The sequence below is a fragment of the Epinephelus fuscoguttatus genome, linkage group LG14, assembly GCF_011397635.1.
Source record: "Epinephelus fuscoguttatus linkage group LG14, E.fuscoguttatus.final_Chr_v1".
Taxonomy (NCBI): Eukaryota; Metazoa; Chordata; class Actinopteri; order Perciformes; family Serranidae; genus Epinephelus; species Epinephelus fuscoguttatus.
In genome coordinates, this window is record NC_064765.1 from 36,684,569 (window position 1) to 36,709,609 (window position 25,041).

Here is a 25,041-nt window from a genome sequence, read left to right on the forward strand (position 1 = left end):
ACCAAGATATCAACGATACGGAAATTAACCACATTAAAACCACGTTTGACTGGGTGGGAGGAGAACAATACAAAGCGATGAAGGTTGGGTATTTTCTGCAAAACCTTCAATTGTTTTTCAGCCCTGACTGGAGGACAGCCGACAGCGGGCACTTGGCCGTGGGCAAAAACCCCAGAGACCTCCTGCCCTCCCTCTAGTTCTCCAACATGCTCTGCAGGCCATGGGTCTTCTCTCACCTGCTATGACAGCCTCTGCAGTAAGGCCTCCAGCATGCTCCGCAGGTCCTGGCTTGACTTGTAGCCACCAGCTGGTTGTATCCCACAGCCCTGAAGCAGCTTTCAGCAAGCCCCACTGACCCAGGTTTTGCTCTGCTCCTATGCCAGAGAACCTGAGGGAGGGCAGGAGGTTGGCCCTGTCTGTGCCCATGGCCAGGGGCGAAAATCCCAGGGGGGACAGGGGGGACATGACTCCCCCTTCAGTAAAGCTGTACCCCCCTAGAATAATTTGAGACACAATTAATAATTTTTGAACAATGCAGTAGTATTTATTGAAAGCACAATGTAAGCGGTGCTCATTATAATTGCGCAATAATGTGCTATTTAAGTCTTAAAGATTTGTCCCTCCCATTCCTAGTAGTGGTATACACTCACACAGATACAGTTTAACTTACACAAGTTACAACACATCCCATTTACTGTTACAACAAGCCCCAGGCCCAGGCTGATAATATAAACTGTCTGCAACATTTCTCCTGCATTGTTCAAAAGCCAGAGTTCAGTGATAGTCAGAGAGGACAGGAGAGAAAGAAGAGGGAGAGGACAGGACAAGAGCAGTCAGTGATGGAGGGGCTCGTAGTTAATATCTGTAGGCTCTCCACCTGTCAGTGAGACACACATGACAGACGTGCAGTTTAACTGACGAGGAACGGTCATTACGCACGACTATTACGCACGGTTGTGAGGTGCGCAGCAGCAGATCTCACAGCACACTGCTTATAAACCAGTTCACCAGTTTAATTGCAGGAAATGTTTATCTCACTGCCGTTAAAAAAACGGAAAAAAACGGTTTGCTCCTGCAGCCAGCCAGAGAGAAGGATCCATTCCACACACCTGAGCCAGATGAAAAAGAGGGAGAGAAGGAGAGAGATCGAGTTTCTGTCTTTGATGAATGAAGCCTTATTGTTTTGCTGCTATTAAACAATGAGAGACATGTTTTCTCCGCTTACTTAATAGCATAAAAATTCACACTACTGCGCACGGGGAGACAGAGACCTGCTCTGCTCCAGACACACTCAGCACCTTGGACAGCATGGCGCACCTGACTGTTGTCCATGTGTACATGTGGTCATTTTGTTCAGTCATTTTGTTTTAAATCTGGACATGTGCAGGTGGACTCAGTCAGTGCTAAGAAAGGTCCTATGCCTGCCTTTTGTAGAGACAGAGAAAAGATTAAAGCGTCAAATTGCGGTGAAAGATGCTGTATAAAAGACAGGCTACAACTTTTTTTCCTTGTCCCCCCCCCCAGTGTACTCATACCCCTCAGATGTGGAGCTGTGGACTTGACCTTGATATCTAAACGTAGCGTTTCTTCTCTACGATTGGAAAAACAATGTGATGGGCAATCACAGCACAGCAGAGCAGCACTTGTCCCTCCCTTAATTTTCATAATGAAGAACAAAATGCATAAAGAAATGTAAAAAATAAATGTATGAGACAATAATACAGAAATAAATAGGTTTGGGGAAAACAAAGGGAAAACAATAAATAGATACTAAATGAATACAAGAAGAAAAGGAAAGAAAGAAAGAAAGAAAGAAATTTAATAAATTTAAATTTAATAAAAAATAAATGAACACATTTAAAATTGAGAATAGAATAGAATAGAATAGAAAATAGAATGCTGTTCCTCAGAAAAAATTGTGAACTGTTTGAAATGTTTTAACTTGCCTTGTATATCCCAATCACATTTTTCCCTGATCTGAGCCAGAGTACAGTGTATGTAATAAAATTATTTTAATATGTTTGACAGTGGACCAGTTCCGCCCCAACAAAATGTAGCTTGTGTTGCCTGTATCCATAGTGATTCTTCATATAATTAATAGTTCAGAACTGAAGTGTTCATTAACTCTTCAGTTTCTGAAAGGCCTTACATTCACTGATTCTATTCAGTCACGTCTCCCACTCTGTCAGATAGGACACTGAGTATTGCATAAGCTGTCATATTTAAAGTTTCAAACTTCACATTAAAATCCAAACTTTGCATGGTGTTTTGACAGGGTAAAAATAACTGATTATATCTTTCTAATTGAATATCCAGCCTTGAAGACAACAGATGATAGTTTAGTTTCTCTAAGAGGTAAATGTAATTGAAAAGTCAGTCATGAAGATGTGGTAATTAATTAAACAAATATTTCCCTGCAGTGATCCTCTGTTACCTTTAGATGTACCGTACCTAAGAGTAAGAAAGTCTACTGTTATTACAGATGGATGTTTTTTTCTTTGAGGTTGTATTTCTCCCTCTATACCTGTGTACTGTTGGTGCACAACTCTCCACAAAGTCTGACAAGACTCTCTTTACTGTTTACTGGCTAAAATTTCAGACCACTTGATGGCTGTATTGTAATTTCAATGAGGGACTGTACGCTACTGTCTGTTAGGGATGTGAAGTTTAAACTTGGATTTTATAATTTTATTGGTATTATTTGTTATCCTTCTACAAATTTTTGAAGTCCACCTTCATGTTTCGGAACACCATTTTTTTTTCTTTAATTTTCATCTGCTTATCTGGGGGCACCTAGGAAGCATCCTGATCATGATGCCGGAGCCACCTCATGACAAAAGGGGCCAGCCCTTTTGACATGAGGGAGCAGTGACTCTACTCCAAGCTCCATCTGGATGCCTGAGCTTCTTGCCCTATCTCTAAGGCCAGGCACCCAATGGAGGAAACTCATTTTGGTGCTTGCCTGTGATTTCATTGTTTCTGTCACTACCCAAAGCTAAGGGTAAATCGAGAGCTTTATGATCTAGCTCAGCTTTCTCTTCAACACAGTGGTCCGGCGCAGCACCTACATCACTGCAACCACCTGCCCATCTCACACTCCATTTTACCCTCACTTGTGAACAAGAGTCTGAGGTACTTTAAGTTCTTTGCTTGGGGCAGCAACTCTCTCCCAACCCAGAATGGACAATAAAACATGCTGTAATGAAAAAGCAGAAGTAGCAGTTTTTTGTTAGATGTATAAACATTTGGCCTCATGTAATTTTACTTAACCTGGGATTTCGTGATGAATATTCAGATTAGTGTCATGTGATGACTTCAACCACTTTGCCCAATTTAGACTCAAGCTAACGGCATGTCTGCCATTAGTTTGCATGCATTTACACAAATCATGGAAGATTTGGTTCAGTCATGATCTGTATTTGTTTATCCTCCCAACACACAAATAAACCTAGAAAATTAATTAAAATGAGAGAGAGGGAGAGAGAAAGAGGAAGTGTTAAAATAGCACATAAAAAAGAGTGACAAACACCAAAACTTAACTTTATTTGTGTTTCATTGTGGTTACCTATTAGAACAATACAGATAAACCTCTCAGGTAGCCTCCTCACACAGATGTCTTGTAGTGCTGACATCAGCAAGCAATAGCCCCAAAACCACTGCTAGACCCAGGGCCAGAAAAAACTATGCTAATACCACACCTGAGAAGCCAAGGGCCAGGAGAAGTATCGCTAACACCACACCTGATCAGCCAGATACCATCCTGATCGGAGACTCAATAACCAAGCATGTAAGAATGGCAAAGACTGAAAATCTAACAGTGTCTGACACTGTCAGGGAGCCAACCGAGCTGTTGCCAGTGATCCTCTCTACACACCCCAGCAACATGAGGATCATCATCCATGCTGGGTCTTTTGACATTCTACGAAGAAAAACTGGCTCTGAGATCCTGAAAAAAGACTTTTCCCTGCTCCTGGAGAAACTGAGTGACTGTCTGTCACAAAATGTGTTCATTTCTGGCCCCATTCCAACCCTGGGGAAAGGAATCGAGTCTTTTACCAGACTCCTTGCCCTGAATACATGGCTGACATCGGCATGCTTCACTCATGGGATAAAGTTCATTGACAATTTTAACATCTTTTGGAACTGTAAGGATCGCTTTCAGAGTGATGGGATTCATCCGAACATCACTGGATGCAGACTACTCGGGGCCAACCTACGTCATGCTCTTGGAAGGCCATACCAAAACAAGAATGGACAGATAAGAGCCAAGGACAAGTACGTGGCACAGAGACAGACAGCCTGCATCTCTCCTCCTTCACCTGGCCCTTTGCTCCACATCACCCAAGGCATTCAGAGGATGTCCCTGTCCCAGTCAGGGATCCAACAACCCTCCTCCTGCCCTTCACCACAACCACCAAGGAGCCAACGTCGCCCCCCCCCCAGCACCAGCGCAAACACTAAGGAGCCAACGTCGACCCTCCCCACAATCAAGGAGTTAGTTAAAGCTGCCACACTAAAGCTTAGTCAAATTGATGAACTCTTAAATAGTAGCCCTAGACGTCATCACTCAGGTGCCTGTCAGAGATGAGACAGACCCCATGCTGCTTCCTTAAACATACCGGCAATCTTAAATAGCTGGTGGCATGGTCAAACACATCTTGAAATTGACAAGTATCAGCCAGAGTCATCTCCAAGGTCTGTCATTCCTGTTTTGACTAGCATCAGGAAAAACAATGTGTACTCGAAGCGCACAGCTACTCTATCTAATCTGACTCCGGTTATGCGTCAGCCACAGACTGTGTCAGACAATGTTAGTACATTAAACTTAGCTTTATTAAATATCAGATCCCTGGTTGGCAAGTCACTATTAATTAATGAGTTTATTATCAAGAGAAGATTTTATGTTTTTAACTGAAACTTGGTTAAATGAAAACAACAGTGCAGCAGTACTTATTGAATCAGCCCCCCCAAACTTCCATTTTATCAGCTCAGTTAGAGAACTCAGGAAAGGAGGTGGAGTAGCCACTTTATTTAAGGATGTTTACCAGTGCAAACAGTTGTCATATGGGAAGTTTGAGTCTTTTGAATATATAATAATAACCATTCACAGGCCTCCAAAATATAGTGCACACTTTGTTGATGACTTTTCTAAACTATTGTCTGTTGTCTGTATTGATTTTGACTGTGTTGTTATAGTGGGTGATTTTAATATTCATATTGATAATCCCAAAGATGGTAGTGCGAAAGAACTTTTCTACATCCTGGACAACTTTGAACTTTCCCAGCATGTAACAGAGCCAACACACAATAAGGGACATATTTTAGATCTAATTATCTCCAGAGGGCTCAACATTTCTGAGGTTGTGGTGACTGATGTTGCCTTTTCTGATCATTACTGTGTTTTCTTTAAAATGGCCATCTCCGCTGCCACCAGTAAAAGTACAACAGGGGTAATCAGAAAACGCTATATCAACGCCTGTACACTATTCACCCAGGATTTTATACCCACACCAGCTGTGCCCTCAGTCTCTGTCAATGATCTGGTTCATAGTTTCAGCTCTAAAGCTATGAATATTATGGACAATATTGCCCCCATGAAGGTCAAAGTTGTCTCTGGTAAGAAAAAAACACCATGGAGGAACGCCACACAGGTAAAAGCTCAAAAAAGAGAATGCAGAAAAGCACAATGCAGGTGGCGAAAAACCAAACTCCAGGTTCATTATGACATCTATAAGGAAAGTCTGCACATCTATAGCTTGGAGCTAAAAAGGGTGCGGCATCCTTTTTCTCTGAGATTATCAACAAAAATAACAACAATGCACGGACTTTATTTACTGTTGTTCACAGACTGACAAACCCATCAGCGTCAGTCCCTCCTGAACTGCTATCCACCAAGGCATGCAATGACTTTGCTTCTTTTTTCACAGACAAGATTTTAAAGATAAGACAGACAGTCTGTAACTCCAACACAGTGGCTATTTCACCTGTGCCTCATAAGACTACTCCAGTTAATTTGGCACTTTTTCACCCATTAAATTATGCTACTTTGACAGACATAGTTAGAAACCTTAGGTCCACTACCTGCTGCCTTGACACTCTGCCTACAAGCTTTTTTAAAGATGTTTTTAACTGCATAGCATCAGATATACTACAGATAGTCAACTGTTCTCTTCAGTCAGGCCTTTTTCCAATGGCACTGACGACTGCAGTCATTAAACCACTCTTAAAAAAGCCTAATCTGGATGCCTCAGTAATAAATAACTACAGGCCCATATCAAACCTACCATTTTTAGGAAAGATCATTGAAAAGGTTGTTTTTCAGCAACTCAACACCTTCTTGGAGCAAAACAATATCTTTGATGCCTTTCAGTCTGGATTTCGAGCACATCACAGCACTGAGACTGCACTTGTAAAAGTTTTAAATGACATTCATCTGAGCAGTGATGCATCAAAGATTTTGGTTCTGGTATTACTGGACCTCAGTGCTGCATTCGACACAGTTAACCATAACATACTGCTCGACAGACTAGAAAAGTTTGTGGGACTTTCTGGCACTGTGCTAAATTGGTTTAAATCTTATTTACAAGACAGGGATTTCTTTGTGTCACTTGGCAATTATGAATCTGTGCGAACAAAGACTACATGTGGAGCTCCTCAAGGGTCCATTCTTGCGCCTCTTCTGTTCAACAACTATATGCTCCCTCTTGCTCAGATTATGGAATATCATAACATCTCCTACCATACTTATGCAGATGACACACAACTTTACATAACAGTGTCACCAGATGACTACAGTCCCCTATATCTACTAAATAAGTGCATTGTGAAATCAATACGTGGATGTGCCAGAATTTTCTACAACTAAACACAGAAAAAATTGAGATAGTTGTTTTTGAAGAACAAAGATCAATAGTCAGTGCTCACCTTGACGCCATGACACTAAAACCTACAAATCAAGCCAGAAATCTTGGTGTAGTTCTGGACTCAGACCTAAATTTCAATAGTCACATTAAGACAATTACTAAATCAGCCTACTACCACCTTAAAAACATAGCAAGAATAAAATAATTTCTGTCTAAACAAGATACAGAAAAACTTGTTCATGCTTTCATTTTCAGCAGGCTGGACTATTGTAATGGTGTCTTCACAGGCCTGAGTAAAAAATCAATCAGACAACTGCAGGTCGTCCAGAACGCTGCTGCCAGAGTCTTCACCAACACCAAGAGAGTGGAGCACATTACACCAGTGCTTAAATCACTGCACTGGCTTCCTGTGTATCAAAGGATAGACTTTAAAATCTTGTTACTTGTCTATAAAGCACTAAATGGTCTCAGGCCTAAATACATCTCTGATATACTTGTAATGCGTTATGAAGCATCCAGACCCTGAGATCATCTGGAACAGGTTTACTCAGTGTTCCCAGGATCAAAACCAAACAAGGTGAAGCAGCCTTTAGTTTCTATGCTCCCCGCCTGTGGAACAAACTTCCAGAATATCTGAGGTCGGCTGAAACTGTCAGCTCATTTAAATCAGGGCTTAAAACATTACTATTTACTGCAGCTTACCAGTGAACTAGATATGTAACTTATTGTTAGGATAATCTGTAGCTATTGTTTTTATATTTGTCTACTGTTGCTTTTGCTTTATGTTTGCTTTTTAAATGCATTTTCTGCACTGTTTTTCTTGCTTTTAGCTTTTGTTTTTAATGATCTATTGTTCCTTTAATGTTTTATTGTTAACGTATTTCCCTTGTAAAGCACATTGAATTGCCTTGTGTATGAATGGTGCTATATAAATAAAATTGCCTTGCCTTGCCTTGCCCTTGCTGAGTGTTGGAACATACTGATGATGGACTGGTTACCTTAGCTACTAATAGCCCACTACTTTACTTAAAAACCATTATATTGTTGGTGATGGGGGGGTGAGCGTAATTACTAATTACTAATTACTACAGAAATAACCAATTGTAGCCCGTATAGCCTGTTGGAATATTTTCTGTGGCCTTTTGCAGGTATTAGACCATGATTTTGAATTACGTAATTCTGCAAATTTTGTTTTTGCAAATCTTTGCCATTTGTCTCAGCCTTGAGCTGACATTGTATTCTGTATTGTTAGTGTGTGCAAAACAGCCCAGCTTACTTATGAGTGTGTTTTGCGGTGAATAAGGACTAGTGTGTCGTGGGGGGGCTGTGGATTGCTACTATAACGTTGCGTCATTCAAAGGTGGCTGCAGTGCTGTGCTGCCCCTGTTCAGTTGGAGCGACCTTGCAGCCGTCCTACTGGGGTCATCGTGTGTGGACAGTTAAATCATTCCACAACCAGAAACCATGGATTACTGGAACCAGCTGGAAACATGGGCAATTATAAAGCACCAGCTAACAATGTAAGAAGATGCAAAAAAGGACTCGATTACAGTGAATAAGTTGAAGAAGCTGATGAGTTCACTTTTCACTGGAGTTGTACCTTGTGTAATTCCATGTGACAAATAAATGATTAATTGATTGATTATTTGCCTTTTTATTACTACAGCCTTGTTGGCTCCATACAACACTGGTTCCCAACCTGGTGGTCTTGACCCCCATCAGGGGTCACCAAAGCTTCAGATATATATACACAGATATATATATATATATATATATATATATATACATATATATATATATACATACACACACACACACACACACTAGATAGATAGATAGATAGATACAGTAGAAGCACTTAAATCACACATCCGATCTTGATGAATGAATTATTCAAATTGAAAATCTTTACTGATGTACATTGTATAATTTGTTGAGAATAAAATGACGCAACAATGTTGGTGGGTACCAAAATCAACAACCCTCTGAGGGCTGGATTCAATATCACACCAAAAATTAAAGTAGAAAATTGAAATCACAGGCTGATGCAACTTGGGTGTCACAGCAACTTATAATATGACTCAATCGTGTGTATGGCCCCCATGTGCCTGTATGACCTCCTGACAGCGTCTGGGCATGCTCCTGATGAGTCAGTGGATGGTGTCCTGGGGGATCTCCTCTCAGACCTGGATCAGGGCATCATTTAGCTCCTGGACAGTCTATGGTGGTACTTGGCGCGGTGTTGGATGCACTGATACATAACATCCCATAAGTGCCAAATTGGATTTAGGTCAGAGGGGAGCAAGAGGGCCAGTCAATGGCCTCAATGCCTTCATCATCCAGGAACTGCCTAATCACTCTGGCCACATGAGGCCAGGCATTGTCCAGCACCAGGAGGAACCCAGGGCCCACTGCACCGGCGAAAGGTCTGACAATCACTCTGAGGACTTCATCCCAGTACCTAATAGCATCCAGGGTACTGTTGGCTATGGCATGGAGGTCTGTGCAACCCTCCAAGGATATGCCCCAGACCATCACTGACCCACAGCCAAACAGGTCATGGTGGATGACGTTACAAGCAGCATAACATTCACCACAGCATCTTCAGACTCTTTCACGCCTGTCACATGTGCTCAGTGTGAACCTGCTCTCATCTGTGAAGAGAACAGGGCTCCAGTGGCAGACCTGCCAATTCCGGTGTTGTCTGGAGAATACCAATTGAGCTGCACGGTGCTGGGCTGTGAGCACAGGTTCCACTAGAGACCTCATATGTGTTGCCTGTTTTAAACAAACTGCTGTAGTTCACTATTTGGGTTAACTGTTCTGTACTGTTATTGTTATGCATTGAATATAATGTGAAAAATCCATGGAATATGTCACTTACTCACTTATTCATCAGTTTACTCAAAAACAGAAAAATGAAGAGAAAGGAAGGAAGGAAAGGTTGGGAACCACTGACCTGCAGTAACAACCTTAACTTTTGCCATATTCATTCAGAATGTCACCTACAGTGTATAGTTTAACAAAAAAAAGTCCACTTACTCTTATTCTCTTATTTTTTTTGGAGACTATTACTGAAGTTCCTATAATGATATTGTACACTATATGTTAAATGTTATTGTCTTGGGAAATGCTCATCTGATCATTACAATTTAATTTGCTGACACTTTTGGGGTCTGATAATATTTGTAATTTATTCATGTTGCTCCATGTAGGAGCAATTAAACAGACTGTCCCGGGAGAGAGGTTGGTATTTAGGACTTATCCCACTGGAATAAACAATTTTATACCAGTAAACTACTCAGCTAAAGAGCGCTGTAATATTAAGAATAAACAGTGTGATGAAAAACAGGAGACAACTTTTATAATTTGTTCTCAATGTGTTTAGCTGCCACAAAGCTCTCAGGGGTTAAACTGAGTTGCAGACCATGTTCCTATGTGAATCTGCTTATAACATAAGTTTGCCATATGATTAATGTTTTTTTTTCCCCCACTGTCAGGTTTCATTTTCACATCATCCACATACTGTTGCTGCTGTATGAAAATTGCCAGTCTTGATAGACCTTGATGGACCTTTGTCAAACAAGTCTATGAATATGAATACCTGGGTGTCTAGGACTGGCAACTTGGAGGTTGATGCTTTAAGATTAACTGTTCAGCTTGACTTCATTATTTAACTTTCATTTTAAAACACTTGAATATGTGGCATATTATGATGCTAAAAATCTTTAAAAATGAGCGCATGACATCATCCAGCAACATCTGCAGCCTCAGGTGTGTAGTAGTCTCGTCAGTTGGTCAGTCTTCATCACGCCTATTTTTCAGAATGAGTAGCGCGTAAAACATGTTAATTGTTTGAGATTTGTATTATAACCTAGCCACCTTATTTCTTTTGTTCATGTGAATTCATTGGGATACACACATTTCTCTTTATTTACCCTTTTCAAATAATAAATGTGTATATCAAAGACCAGTGTGTGAAATTAGTGAAAGAAAGCCGCTTATCTGACTGTCACAGCACATGGTCTGTGTAGAGGATAGTATACTCCCTGCATGCAGGCCTAATTTTTGTCATGTGAAGCTCTTTATGGCCACTAGAGCTCAATTGTGGTAATATGAATGACTTACACTAAGTGATGCTCTTCTTGTCTCTGCCTCTGTTTTCAGAACTCAGGTATTGAGAAGGCCTTCCTGTTTGATGTGGTCAGTAAGATTTACATAGCCACAGACAGCAGTCCAGTGGATATGCAGACATATGAACTGTGTTGTGACATGATCGATGTGGTCATTGACATCTCCTGCATCTATGGGTAAGCCAATAGACACTCTCAGCAAACCATAACAAGAGTTGTTGTTCGTTGTCTTCAGTATCAATGCTGGTCTTTTTTTTTTTTTTTTTTTTTACATGAATATAAAGACAAAGACATTCTGTCAGGAACAATGTGGGGATGATGTTTAACTGTTTAACGGTTAACTGTCTGGAATATATTTGACCGGTTTTGCATGTCGGCCTATTTTCTGCTGCTCTTCAGATTACTGCACTGTGCACCATCCGGCCTAGCTGCATTAATATGCAGAACTGCCCACCCTCTGGTCTCCACTGGCTGGCCAGCATTAGCCTCTGCCACCCCGCACTGTGCACCAGCCAGGTCAGGAGGAGGTTAGCTAGCGGTGCAGACTGTTTCAGTTGTTTCAGAGTATTTTTCTCATGATTTGCAGTCCAAAAGCAGAGCTAAAAGTAGAGTGAAAATTGGACTTACACTACAGGTGGGTGTACAGGTGAACAGCAGCATGACTCCAAATAAAGGATAATGTTGCTTCATAACTACTGGATGTTTAAATAAGCAACTACTTACTAACCAGTCTGCCACATCAACTTTCACTTAGTGAAATGGAAGATACATTTTACAGTTTTTATCCTGTGTTAATTGTTCTTCTGTGTCTTATTATATGGGGTACGTACACCAATGCCTGTTTGCACACCGTATCACACCATTTCATGGAAACGTCATTCAACATGAAAAATGCAGCAAAACGGTGCACATGGTTTTTAGATTGAAGTGGCCTCAAGTGAGGCAAGTGTGTATGGAGCCAATGGTCCATAGGATGTAGCTACCCTGTTGTCCCTGTTGCCTCGAGTTCATCATTTCTGCCAACAAAATCTTGGCTTTTTGGAGCCAGAATTGACTGCATTTGGATGAAAAGTTGAAGCTGTGAAGGAGTGAGGGGTGGATCTAACTCATAGACTATAGTGATGCCTTGCGGACAACCTGTCATTTAAATAGAGCCCTTACTGTAAATATGCATAACATTAGGCCTTAATAAAAAGCAAACAGGTAGCTAAGTAATATAAAAATCCACCCCCTGTACAGTTGTCATGAATGTTGAAAGCCATGACGACCAAAACCGTTTTGTTTCTGCTGTAAATTTGGGTATTTTAACACAGGGGTCTATGAGGATTGGAAAGGGTTGCTTCTAGAGCCAGACTTAACTGGAGCTTTTGGTTCTTGGAGGTTGCTGCTTGGAAGTGCAGCAGACTCTGCTGTAACTCAGTGTCATGCCAAACTCTAAAACTGTCTTGTTTATAGCATTTTGATTTAATGTGAAGGATTTGATTGAAAGCCCTCTTGTAACTCTGTATCCCTTTCATAATCTGTTTCAGAAATTTAGATTTTGATTATTGCAGCAGTATTATAAAAAAAAGACACTGCAAAAGGTCCTGCTCAGTAGGAATGGGCAATGTGAGTAAAATTCTTTACACAAAATATGTTATTTATTATTCACATATTAAGCATAGGCATATTTTCAAGGTGGCAGTCACTCATAAGGGCCCATTCTCCACCCAACACATTGTTGGAGGGCCCACTCTGTCTACAGGCCCCCCACCTCACGGACCCCAGTGCAACCGCACTGCCTGCACTGTCTATACTTACACCCCTGGTGCACACACTCCTACAGAGTCTACTTGTTAGTCTTGAGGGTTGAAATCTTATTGAGCAGTGTGTTTTTTAACCTTGTCTTGATGGTTTATTACTTTGATCCTGGGAATTATTCCTACAATTCTGTGTGTATCCTGTTTGCACTCTTTGAAATAGCTGCATGTAGATCTAAGAGGTTTTTTTATTTGTGGGGGAATTCAACAGGGGTCGAGGCGTGGCCTTGGATCAGTTTACTGTGATCCCAGGGGACAGTCTTTTTGGATGTTTTATAAACTTTTTCGCAGAAGTGTGTTTGCACTGTTATGCTTTAATTTTCTGGGCACTCTCATCTCCTTAAGGCCAAGCAATAGAAAACTTTTTTGTGGAACCATAGAGAGTCTAGGGAGGGGACTACACTGTACAGTTTATATTGTTTTTTGATGAACTATTCCTTTACCATTATGTGCCAACATGAATCTCTAGTTATGTATACAGAGCAAAAAGATAAATGAATGTGGTTCTTGAGGCAGGGCTTGACCTCATGTTTGTAATGAAACAATTTTCAGATGCTGTAACTTTTGTTTAATGGAGTTTTAGTAATGTAACCTTGTCCAAAGTGAGCTTAACTACTGAGCTTTGTCTGGCTCAGCAGAAGAGGCAACAACACTGAAAGTGGTGCCTTTAAAAGAAGCCCTGTTCTCAGAACTGTCATCTTTCTCAACCCACTGCAGCTTGCAGGCCTGCCTTTAAAACAAACTTAACACAGAGCAGTTGAAATTCCATTTCTCTCTAAAACCAAAGACACAATCGGCAAAGAAAACCACCACACTTTGAGATGAGTCACAGTAGCAGATTGCAAGAAAAAGGCACTTGAATCAGACCTCTTGTCATCACTATTGCATGCATTAACAATTACTATTAGGGGTGTTAATTAATTAACCGTTTACCGGTTAATTGACAAGAATTTTGACCAATTAATACTGTTGAATCAGTTGAACAATTAAAAATGTATATATGATACACTAATACTACAGGGGAGATGATGAGCCAGCTCAGCCTGCCGCCAGCTAGAGTCGTACGCCGCTGCCAGGGCAATGCCATAGTGTTACTCCTAGGGGACGACTATAGCACCCCTCAACGACCTAGTGACCCAGAGGCACAGGTTGACACGTACTTGAAAGGCAGTTCCCCCTGTCACTAATCTTCTTCACCGGTTGAAAGGATCAGGAAACTTTTTGTTGCTGCTATTACACAGAATGGTCAGTTCAACGTCTGCCAGGTTAGCATGAGCCAACACAGCTGCAGCGGCTAACATCGAAACTAAGCGATTAAACAGTCCCGACAAACTCACATGAATGTCGTCTCAGTCATTAAACCCGTAACTTTAGCTGTGTGATGCTAACAGTAAGCCCTGTTTCTGTGTGTGGGGCAGGTGGACTCTCAACTCTCAACATATTTACATTTGGTCAAAGATGTTCCACATCGACATATGACATGCAAGGTACCTTGGGTGCGTTTGTAATTGATGTTGTGGGACGTTGTGTCAACTTCAGCCTGTTACATGCATTGTCTGTTTGTCTGTCAAAATTAACTTACGTTTGCACAGGAAATGTACCATTTGCATGCAGTCTCTTTCAAAATAAATGCATTATGTTGGTACAACACCACAAATTGACTTGACAACAAACACTTGGTTAGGTTTGGCCAATGCACACATGTGGTTGGGTCTAGAAAAAAGAACAGGGTTTGGCTTTACAATCATACGGGAAGTGAAGTCAATTGTTGCTGGACCCATCCACCACCCTCCTGCCAGCCCAGCTCAGACTCTGCGGCCCCTTACTTTGCATTTTTTTCATTTCCCCCAACACTGCCAGGCACCAATACACAATAATTGCAAGCATATCATGCCGACATGAAAGGACGGCTTTTTTGTCTGTGTCTGACACTGGAAGTCACTGCAGGGATCCGATGATTTCGGAGTGAAACTGTGTTGAAATACACCACCTGCAGCAAACACACACACACACACACACACTTGTCAGTAAATGGTTAATGATTGGTTGGTATGGGTCGGCCATCGGCCACAAAAAATAAATATAAAAATAAGTTAGCATCTTTAATTACTATACATCTAAGCCCCTTTAGTTGGAACTGTTTATACACCATCCCCCTGTCAGTGGCTATTTAGCTTTGTTTGAGCTGAATGAAGTTGTCGGTCAGAAAATATCAACTGTCAGGATTCTTGCTAAATGGCCTTGTGTAATTAAGTAGATCTGTAATTCATTCTCAATTTAACAACACTGACAAGATTCACATCAGAACCAGTGTGAGACAGAGGTTTCAGAGAAAAGTGTCTCACCTGAACTTTTATTCCTGAATAATGGATGTGAACTGTTGGAGGACTGTTGAAGATCTCTTAACTTGATAAACTTTGACGTCTGTCTGATATACTGACCTTTCTTTACGTTAACAGCCAGGAGCTTCTACAGAAGCCAGATATCATTGGCTTAAAGCCTTTGGGAGAGAAGTACTATAACAACTTTACAGTCATTTATCACAGGAGCTACAGATATAATAGGCCCGACCTTCCAAGTTAAAACTTCATTATTCTTCACAGTCAAACTGCAACAGCAACATAATGTCTTGATTAAAAAAAATAAATAATCAGAAATACAGAAAAATATGAACACCTACAATCAGAGTGATATGAACACTACAATGGATAAATGGAAACAAAGAAAAGCTTGCATTTTCAAACAGCCAACATCACAGGAACTAGCAAAGAATGCTGGAGAATTTTCTAAGCTCATATAGGAGCATGTAATCCATCACTTTATCTCAAACTGTACAAATGAGTGAACTTGGTGAGACGTATGTGGATAAATTATAGCCTTGCAGGCAGGAAGTAGGGTATGACACAAAAAATGAAATGTTCAGCATAAAGTAAGTTACAAAATATCAATCAATATCAGTGTGTTTATACTATATTGTATGTTAACAAAATAGTAAAAAAAATGTGGATAAAGTGAAAAGTCAAAATTTGTACACAGATCTGCTCACATTAAGATTTATGCAATGTGCTGAGGTGGGTGGATAGTGAAATTATTAAGGCCCTGACACACCAAGCCGCAGTTGGCAGTTGGTCAGTGTTTGGCTGTTGGTAAGCATCTGTGGCCCCAGTCTTTAAGGTGTGTCCAGCATCGTTGGCATTCGATGGCCTTTGTCAGCTTTCTTTCAGCCGATTCATTAGGAACTGAATTGAATTGAATTGAATTTAATTGAATTGGCATCCGAGAAGGTGGAGCCCACTGGTGAATCATTGTCAGTTACTGTCAGTTATTGTCAGTTCAGCTCAACATACGAGAAGAGAAATGGAAGTGAGGAAAGTAAGCCATGAAGGGGTTTACTTGGTCTGCAAAACTGTGTTACTGTTACTTAACTGAGTTAACAAGGCAATGAAGCCAGTCATAGTTTGGTGAAAGAGAGAAACTTGAATTTAAAAGCTGCATGGTAATATTTTTCTGTTTAATAAGGAAAATAGGTGTAAAATATACCTTTGCTGACATTTCGTTAGTTTCTATTGGGTGTTTATTATACTGTAAAAGCTAAAAGAGCTTGTGGAAAGTAGTGCACTGGCTGGTTGTGGGAAGGGGGGTACTAATGCCATCCGGTGAAAATTCAAAACGGTATGAAGGTTTTGAAAATGTAATGGCCCCCAAGCTATTGGTATGTGTAAAGTGGCGTCCTGGCAATTTTCCACAAGGACCCAAGGTTTTCCAGAACATTGCATTGCATTGTAACAAGATGATCAATGCTATTCAGTTCACATGTCAGTGGTTTTAATGCTGTGGCTGTATATGTAATATCTATTCCATTTTCTACTGTAGAAAGAGGTGAAGGTGAAGAGGTACTAACTGTTTTTTGATAAAATCCTCACATACAGGTAATGTCTGTAAAGAACAGCCAAAGCTTGCACAAATATATGTGCACTGATGTCTCTGCTGATATACTTTAACCAGTGGTAATGACTATAGAAGAAATTAAGATCTGAACGCATCAGAGCCTTGAGATGTGGCAGTAGCTGTCGGAGTGTCTGAAATCATTGTCCTTGTCTAGGTGAAGTATGCATGGTAGTTCTGTGTCTCAGGAACAGAGTGGATTGGCATACTGGATATAATAGTAGTACACAGCTGAATGTGAAGTAAAGCCCAAGGCACACTCTCTGTACTTCTGATCCCCCCACAGATCCTCTCTGATCTGCTCAAAATTCTCACTTCAATTATCACTCCAGCTGGGAGTATAATTAGGTCCTAATCTAGATCTGTGAATGGCTTTCATCAAGGTGTAAAGTCAAAGCACATTCTGCTGTGTGTCATACCTGTATGATAAGGGTCAAATGACTCCCCCCAGCAATATCAGATGTGCCATGGTGCAACACACAAACAGGGCTACACAAGCAAATAGAGTGCATTGGAAGGGTTGCCATGGAGTCTTTTGTGTGTATCTTCACACGATCCTCACCAGGAAGACACAAAATCTCTGTTGCTGTGGCCGACCAGGAAATGTTTAATGAATATATCTTTATAAAGCCAGGACTATAGATCATAGAATTCCAAATATTTTCTACGCCTCAATAATAAACTTCTCTTTGTCCATTACAGCATTGTGATCACAGAGTAAAATGTGCCATCGTGAGCTGAAAGAAGAAGTTGGGTTAAGTAGGGGGATGTGCAAATATGCTGCATTTCTGGAGCACAGACTGCTGTCCGACGATAGCAAGAGGAATAGTAGGATTTACGTATAGAGGAACTAGGCCAACTGTTATGACAGGTGTCATGCTGTATACTTCTTGTATATCGACAACCCAAGCCATGCCAAGGTACATGCCACATAATATGATTTTTAAAAAGACAAATTTGAACATTGTGTCAAAACAAGAATTGACCCTTCGCTAAGCCCTGCCCCCCTTAGTTACTGTTGCCACATCCGTCAAGCTTTCACTCCTAGCATAAGAAATATGGAGTTTTCAGTGATATCAGGGAGAGCTATTCCAAAGGAAATAACATCAAATTTCTGGAAAAACTGTTCGGAGATGTCAGAGAGAAGCCGACAGAAAGGTCTTCAATATGCATGTGAGAGCTACATTCACAATATCATCTGCTGGTGGAGTATAAATCACGAGAACATTAAAGGGCCAGTGTGTAATATTTGGCATGGTTTATTGTCAATCTGAATCTGAATCTGAATATTCTACCCATTAATATGTTTATACAAGCGTATGATCGCTGTAAAATAAAATTCGTTTGGTTTTCTTAGCCTTATAATTATGCTTTTATATATATATATATATATATATAGCAAGGGCCTTGCTTTAGAGAGATCGCCATCTTGCACCGCCATGTATGTACGGCAGCCCGACGGACAATCCAGCCAGCCAGAGAATGCGTTTCGCGTGTATAAATGAACCAACGAAGACAGCGGAAGGAAGGAAGAAGGAACTCTTCAAAAAACTCTTCAAAATCGCGTTCAAAGTTGTCCATTGCAGCTACTATAGTCCGGAGATATTGCTAGGCTAAATAAACAGCTGAGCTCTGTTTACAGGCTACGCTGTCAGTCAGTGTGCGGGCTGGAGATTGGTGGTGCAGAGAGGGGAGGGGGTCCCCATTCGGAATGGTAAACAAGCACGTGTGTAAAGTTATGAAGTGTGTCTGTTATGCTAGAAGAGTCAGAGTTTGGGACGGAGTGGAGTGTTACCGAAGTTTCTGGAGTGCTCAAATAAACGCTACTCTGGTCTCCTGCTTGTGAGGGATTCATTACAATATCGTAACATGGTTTAGATTTCTAAATAAACATTCACCTCGTTGCTAGATAGACCTACTCCTGAAAAACTTGTGCGCAAGGCTTTTTGTCCCTACGAGGCCACCGTCATTTACCCGATGGGAGGGGTGAGCGAGTGAGCCCTGCAATCTAGAATTTGACCACTGATGTCACTGTTTTAAACCCATTTTACACACTGGCCCTTTAAAATAGAGGGAGCAGGGTAAGTCAATATGGTTTAAATTTAAGTTAATGTTGAGTTATATTCCCTCCTTGGGGCAGACAAAGGGAGAGCAGCTAGCACCCAAAGCTAGCGTTAGCTAACGTTAGTTAGCATCTTAACTTGGAACAAACGTAGGTGTTTTTATTGATCTTTACTGGATTCAGCTGTTTGTGTGGTCTTCCACACTGTTTTAGCCATATCTTCCTTGGGTCTTGGGCTTGGGGAAGAGGAAAAATTCAACACCACCTTCGACACTTTTTGGGTATCAGGTGTTGGACTTGAAGGTAACATTACGATATGCATGCTGCTTCGGCATATTAGCTTCTGCTGAAAGCTTGACGGACCTCTCGGGTGCTACACACGGTTGGTAACGTAGGATTGGACAGTGACTGATTAAGGGAGAGGCTTAGTGAAGGGTCAATTGTAGTACAGAACTGTAGGACTATTAACATGATCCTCCCCCAGCCTTTCTTCTTCTTGTTGTAACTCTGTCATTGGAAATAAGGGGACATATCCGGGATGGGTTTTTCTTAATAAAAACAAGGACGCAGTTGTAGAGAACGTGCTGCCAATGGAAGAGTACGTGATGGAAGGTGACAGAAATAACTGTAAGAGCTGTTGTTTCAAATGAGATTAGTACAAAAAGTGCTTTTTTTATTCTAAAAAAAAGTTAAGATACATGTATGCACCTGTCTCTCTTGACATCTACTTATTTGAAAACTACTGATCCAATTTGTCATCGTCAAAGAAATAACTTTAAATGATTCTGCAGTGACTGAGCAGGCAGGCGATGTTGCCACCCATTTTGGTTAGAATGCTATACATCACTCTGTGAGACTGTTTACACCAACCTGAATTCTGACCTCACAGAAATATGTGAAATGATCACGACCTCTTAACACCGCATTCCGTGGTGGCAGCACGTAATGGGTTGAAATTACTTGCCGGTACCATGGAAACAATGCCAATGTAAAGTCAGTTAGGATCCATTGTCGACAGCAAATCAGAAGTTTTAATTCAACTCTCAGGGAGTTACATTCAACACTTTTGAAAGTGTTGAAGAGTTTACACTGTGACAGAGTTGAAACAACACTCTCAGTAGTTGAAATTTAACATTCTTAGTGTTGAATTTATGCAACACTAGTGTGTAGTGTAAAAAGTTAACACTGTGAGTGTTTTTTTAACACTAAATAAAGTTCAAATTATATTAACTCTATGGAGATTGTTATAAATATAACTAATAGAAATCTTTTATAATTATAGTTCATTTTAAGAAATACCACTCGGAGTTGATTAATAATCCAAGAACAATGCATGCCACTGGAATTTACAAAGAAAACCACACAAATTGCAGTTTGAATCAACCTGTATTTCAAATAAGCACACCACATAAAACACACAGTCTTTGCATAAACAGGTCAGACAATATGACAGTGTGGTACAATGTATGTTTTTTCACACATCTCGTTCAAAAACTGTTTGTCATAGGGTCTGTAATAAATCATCTCCTTAACTGGAAGAACAGAGAATGAATCTGCTCTCCTCGATACAGTATGCATTAAAATGATCATCAAAATAAAGAGTATCCACTCTGCAGGTCAAAATGAAAGCTTGCTCATCATGTATAATAATGTTGGTGACCTTTCTGAAAACAGGAATTTCAATATTTGTTCCAGTACAAACAAACATTCCAATCTGATACTCCGTTCCATAGTTCTTCACCCAATTAGTGGTTGACACTTCACAGTATGCATTTACAATACAATACAATACAATACAATACAAATTTATTTATATAGCACATTTAAAAACAACAGCGCTGACCAAAGTGCTGTACATCAAATATAATATACAAAAGTCAATAAATAAAACACAAGAAAAGAAAACACAAAATTAGACAACAAAAGGCTGCCAACTATCATACAGGGGCAGAGAAGGCCGACGAAAACAGGTGGGTTTTTAAATGAGATTTAAAAACAGGGAGGGTATCTGCCAGTCTAACCTGGAGGGGCAGCTCATTGCAGAGTTTGGGGGCCACAATTGCAAAGGCTCTGTCTCCCCTTTGCGCTAACCTTGTTCTTGGGACAACAAGAAGTGATCTGGTCGCCGATCTCAATGACCGTGATGAAACACATTTTTTCAAAAGATCGGAAAGGTAGGATGGGGCCAGCCCATTCAAAGCCTTAAAAGTAAACAATAAAGTCTTAAACTGGATTCTAAAATATACAGGAAGCCAATGGAGGGACTCCAATACGGGGGAAATGTGCTCTCGCCTGCGTGCTCCAGTTAATAGTCGAGCAGCAGCATTCTGGACTAACTGGAGTCGAGAGAGGGAGGCCTGAGAAACACCAACATAAAGGGCATTACAATAATCAAGTCGGGTGGAGACAAATGCATGAATAACCCTCTCAAAATTATTAAAAGAAAGGGAAGGCTTAATCTTTGATAAAATTCTTAACTGAAAGAAGCAACTGAATTAATCTGCTGATCCATTTTAAATCAATTATCAATTTTAACCCTGAGATTTGTCACAGTGGTTTTGACGTAAGGAGCAAGAGAGCCAGGTCAAGAGGGGCTTTGGAGGCACCACTGGGCCCAACCATTATGACCTCGGTTTTACTGTCATTAAAATTTAAAAAGTTCAGAGCCATCCAAGCTAATGTCCTTTAGACATTCAGACAAGGCCTCTATACAATTAGGGTCATTGGCTTTCAGGGGCATGTAGATTTGACTGTCGTCGGCATAAAAATAGAATGAGATGCCATGTTTTTTACTAATAGCACCTAAAGGGAGCAAATATAGAGAGAAGAGGATTGGCCCTAGAATGGACCCCTGGGGGACTCCATAAGGGAGAGGGGCACATGATGATTTATAATCCCCAAGGTTAACCGAAAAACTTCTCTCAGACAGGTAAGACCAAAACCACTCTAAAGCAGCACCACGAATACCCACACAGTGCTCTAGGCGAGAAATGAGGATCTTATGGTCCACTGTATCAAATGCTGCTGTGAGGTCTAGAAGTACAAGAATAGCATGGTCCCCATTGTCAGTGGCTAAAAATAAATCATTAAAAACTCTTAAAAGTGCAGTTTCTGTGCTATGAAGAGGCTTAAAACCAGATTGAAAAGTTTCAAGAATGCCATGTGTTTTTAAAAAGGACTGAAGTTGTACAAGTACAGCTTTGTCTAGTATTTTTGAGATAAAAGGGAGTTTTGAAATAGGTCTAAAATTATTTAAAACTAAGGTATCCAGGTTGGGTTTTTTAATCAAGGGCTGCACCACAGGACAAGACACATTGGCACAGTACCACTAGACAGACTGCTGTTTATAATGCTAGAAACACTGACTGCGATAGAGTCCCAGACTTCTTTAAAGAGGCAAGGAGGGACAACATCAGCGGAGGAACCTGAGGGTTTCATTTAAGCAACAATTTCCTTCAAAGCAGAAGGTGACACAGGCTCAAAGTGACAAAAAGTAGCGGAGCAAGTGGCGGTGACAGATGGGACATAAGAAGGAGGTGAGATGCCTGCTCTAATAGAAGCGACCTTGCCCACAAAGAATTGGAGAAAAGCGCCACAAGTTTGAGTGGAAGGCGCCAGATTACTGGATTGGGGGACGTTAAGGAAGCTGTTAATTGTACTAAAAAGAACACGTGGTTTGTGACAGTTATTCAAAATTATATCAGAAAAGTATTAAGTCTTTTGGGCCTTGACAACTTTTTGTTATCTGCACCAACACTCCTTTAGGACATCATAAGACACCTGCAGCTTGTCTTTCTTCCATCTACGTTCAGCTCTCCTGCACTCCTGTCTAATGGCCTGAGTGGTCTCATTCAACCATGGTTCAGACTTAGGTTTAAAACGAACAGGCTTAAGTGGAGCGACAGTGTCAAGGGTATTTTGACAGGTGGAGAGAAATAGGGAGAGTAGCTCCTCCGTATTAAAACAGGATGATGCTCGGTCGGCCACTGCAGCATTATTAAAGGCAGTTGAAAACTGAATAGCTGTGGAAGGTTTGAGCATCCGACAGAGACGATCAGGAGCACATGGTTTAACGATATTACAGGGCAGAGAAAACTCAAATAACACGGGCATATAATCTGAGAAAATAGCATCACATATTTCAACATTACAAACAGGCAAGCCATAAGACAAAATAAGATCCAAGGTGTGTCCGTGTTCATGTGTGGAGGCAGACACAGACTGAACAAGATTAAAAGCATCAATAGGCCCGTTACCACCACAGGAACTTTGGGGTAATTTTACGGGGCCGGGGCCATTGGTGCGTGTCTCCACCGCAGGAACCACCCCCGAAGGACAGAGTTCCGGAACTTTTACGGGGGCTAAACAAGTCCCTGCCTTGGAGTAGGTACTCAGAACGGCCCCGAAAGACTCCTGGCTGGGGCTTGGGGATTACTTGGTGCTGATTGGATATACTCAAGGAGGGATGTGATGTCAACAGAAAGCAACAAAATAGCCGGCATTTTTAAAACTCAGCAGACGAGGGTTAGCTTGTTCATATAGCTTCCGCCGCCATGTAAAAAAGCTCACTAAATGGCCCGTGAAAATTTTTTTTTTTCCAGCAGATATCTTAGTTACAACATGATTGAGCTAGCAAAGCAGTTTTGTGTTGCTATGTGTGGTATTTATTCAGTTATGGGAAGTCACGATGTCTAGAAAGCATCAGTGGCTGCAGCTGACAGGGACAGCTAACAGCAGCAAAGCTAACATCAGGACATCATCTGTTAAAAGCCTCCCGTTGTCGGATACGACATGAAACTACTCCAGTTAGCTCAATCATGTTGTAACTAAGACATCCTCTGGAAAAAAAAATTTTTTTCATGGGGCATTTAGTGAGTTATTACAGACACCGCTAAGGGCTAACAGCTAAGGGCATCCCTACGTCGCCCCGATAAATGGTAAGTGGTCGACGATTACGTTACATCCAGAACCCGTAACTTTACAGGAACCTTCCTCGTACTCCACTCTCTCAGTGGAGACACGGCGGTTGAGAGGGCCGAGCGAGAGGACGTTCCTGTAGTAGTTCCTGCCCCCCAAATAGTACCAGGAACTTCTTCAGTGGAAACGGGCCTAATAAGAGTTAAAAAGTCTCTTGCCAAGGGTTTGTTTGGACAACAGACATGTATGTTCAGATCACCCGGTCATAATTTGGCATAATTTCGGTCAGAAGATTGGAAAAGTCATTAATGAAATCTTTGTTATATTTCGGAGGGCGATATATCACTGCACAGAGAACCAGGTGAGAGCGACCCAACTCAAATAAGGTCAGTTTGAAGCTGGAAACAGAGACCGGTGACACGAGCTGCTTACAATAAAAGTTCTCCTTATAAATGGTCGGTATTCCTCCTCCCCGACCGATTGTCCTAGGGGAGTTTAAATATGTACAATTGGGTGGTAAGAGTTCAGGAAAAAAAACATTAAACACAGAACTTAAAACCTCGCCTCCCACCAAGCTATCAATAATTTCTTTCTTCACCAGACCAAACTCAAATCTCTGAAAATCAAAATTCTCCCAGTGGTAAGCTAGGTGTGTTAGTCAGAGCAATATCTTTGTTGAAACAAAAAAGGTGCTTCTTGAAACCTCATAAGTACAAAATGATGAGTAACATCTTGGTTGTCCACATTTCAAACGTTATGTTTTTCCAGAATATAAACCGTGATTGAGTCTTAAATGCTGGCAAAGCAATGCAGAACTTTTGTGGTATGCCTTACAAATGTAACAAAGAAACATGTTTGTAGCCAGGGATCTTTAAGTGCCTCAAGTGTCGTGCAAAAATCTTGCTCTAAGCTCCTTGACTCTGGGACTTTCCTTGGCACTTCCCACATCAATGTTGAAAACTGTGGTTTGGATGAACGTATAGAATTGTAGAGGGATTCATGGTAGTTGATGCTGAAGGTGAAGTGTGCTTTGAAGAGCTTGTTGAAAGCTGCCAGGGATGTCCTTATGATCAATGATGACATAGAATCTCTGGATGCTGTTCTTCTTTTCACCAACACACAGGAGGAAGGGCTGTCCTGGCTCCACACTAGCAAGGAAGGTTTCAACACAGGCTCCCATCTACAACAAAATATAAAAAAGAATCATTAGAAAATAATGAAATATAGCACTGCTGCATTCAGGTGACTAATTGTGCCAGTAAAAAAAATGCTTCTACATAAGTAGGATCATCAGAATAACTGCACAAGTACACACAAAAAAT

General features: G+C 40.9%; 1 protein-coding gene across 1 annotated transcript in view; it reads left to right on the plus strand.

Moving 5' to 3' along the window:
* The window catches only part of rragd (ras-related GTP binding D), an 89,324-nt gene that overhangs the window by 24,204 nt on the left and 40,079 nt on the right, over nt 1-25,041 (plus strand). Inside the window, exon 5 of the mRNA XM_049596310.1 lies at nt 11,031-11,173. Coding sequence (XP_049452267.1) covers nt 11,031-11,173 — 143 coding nt within the window. The remainder of the gene's footprint in view (nt 1-11,030; nt 11,174-25,041) is intronic.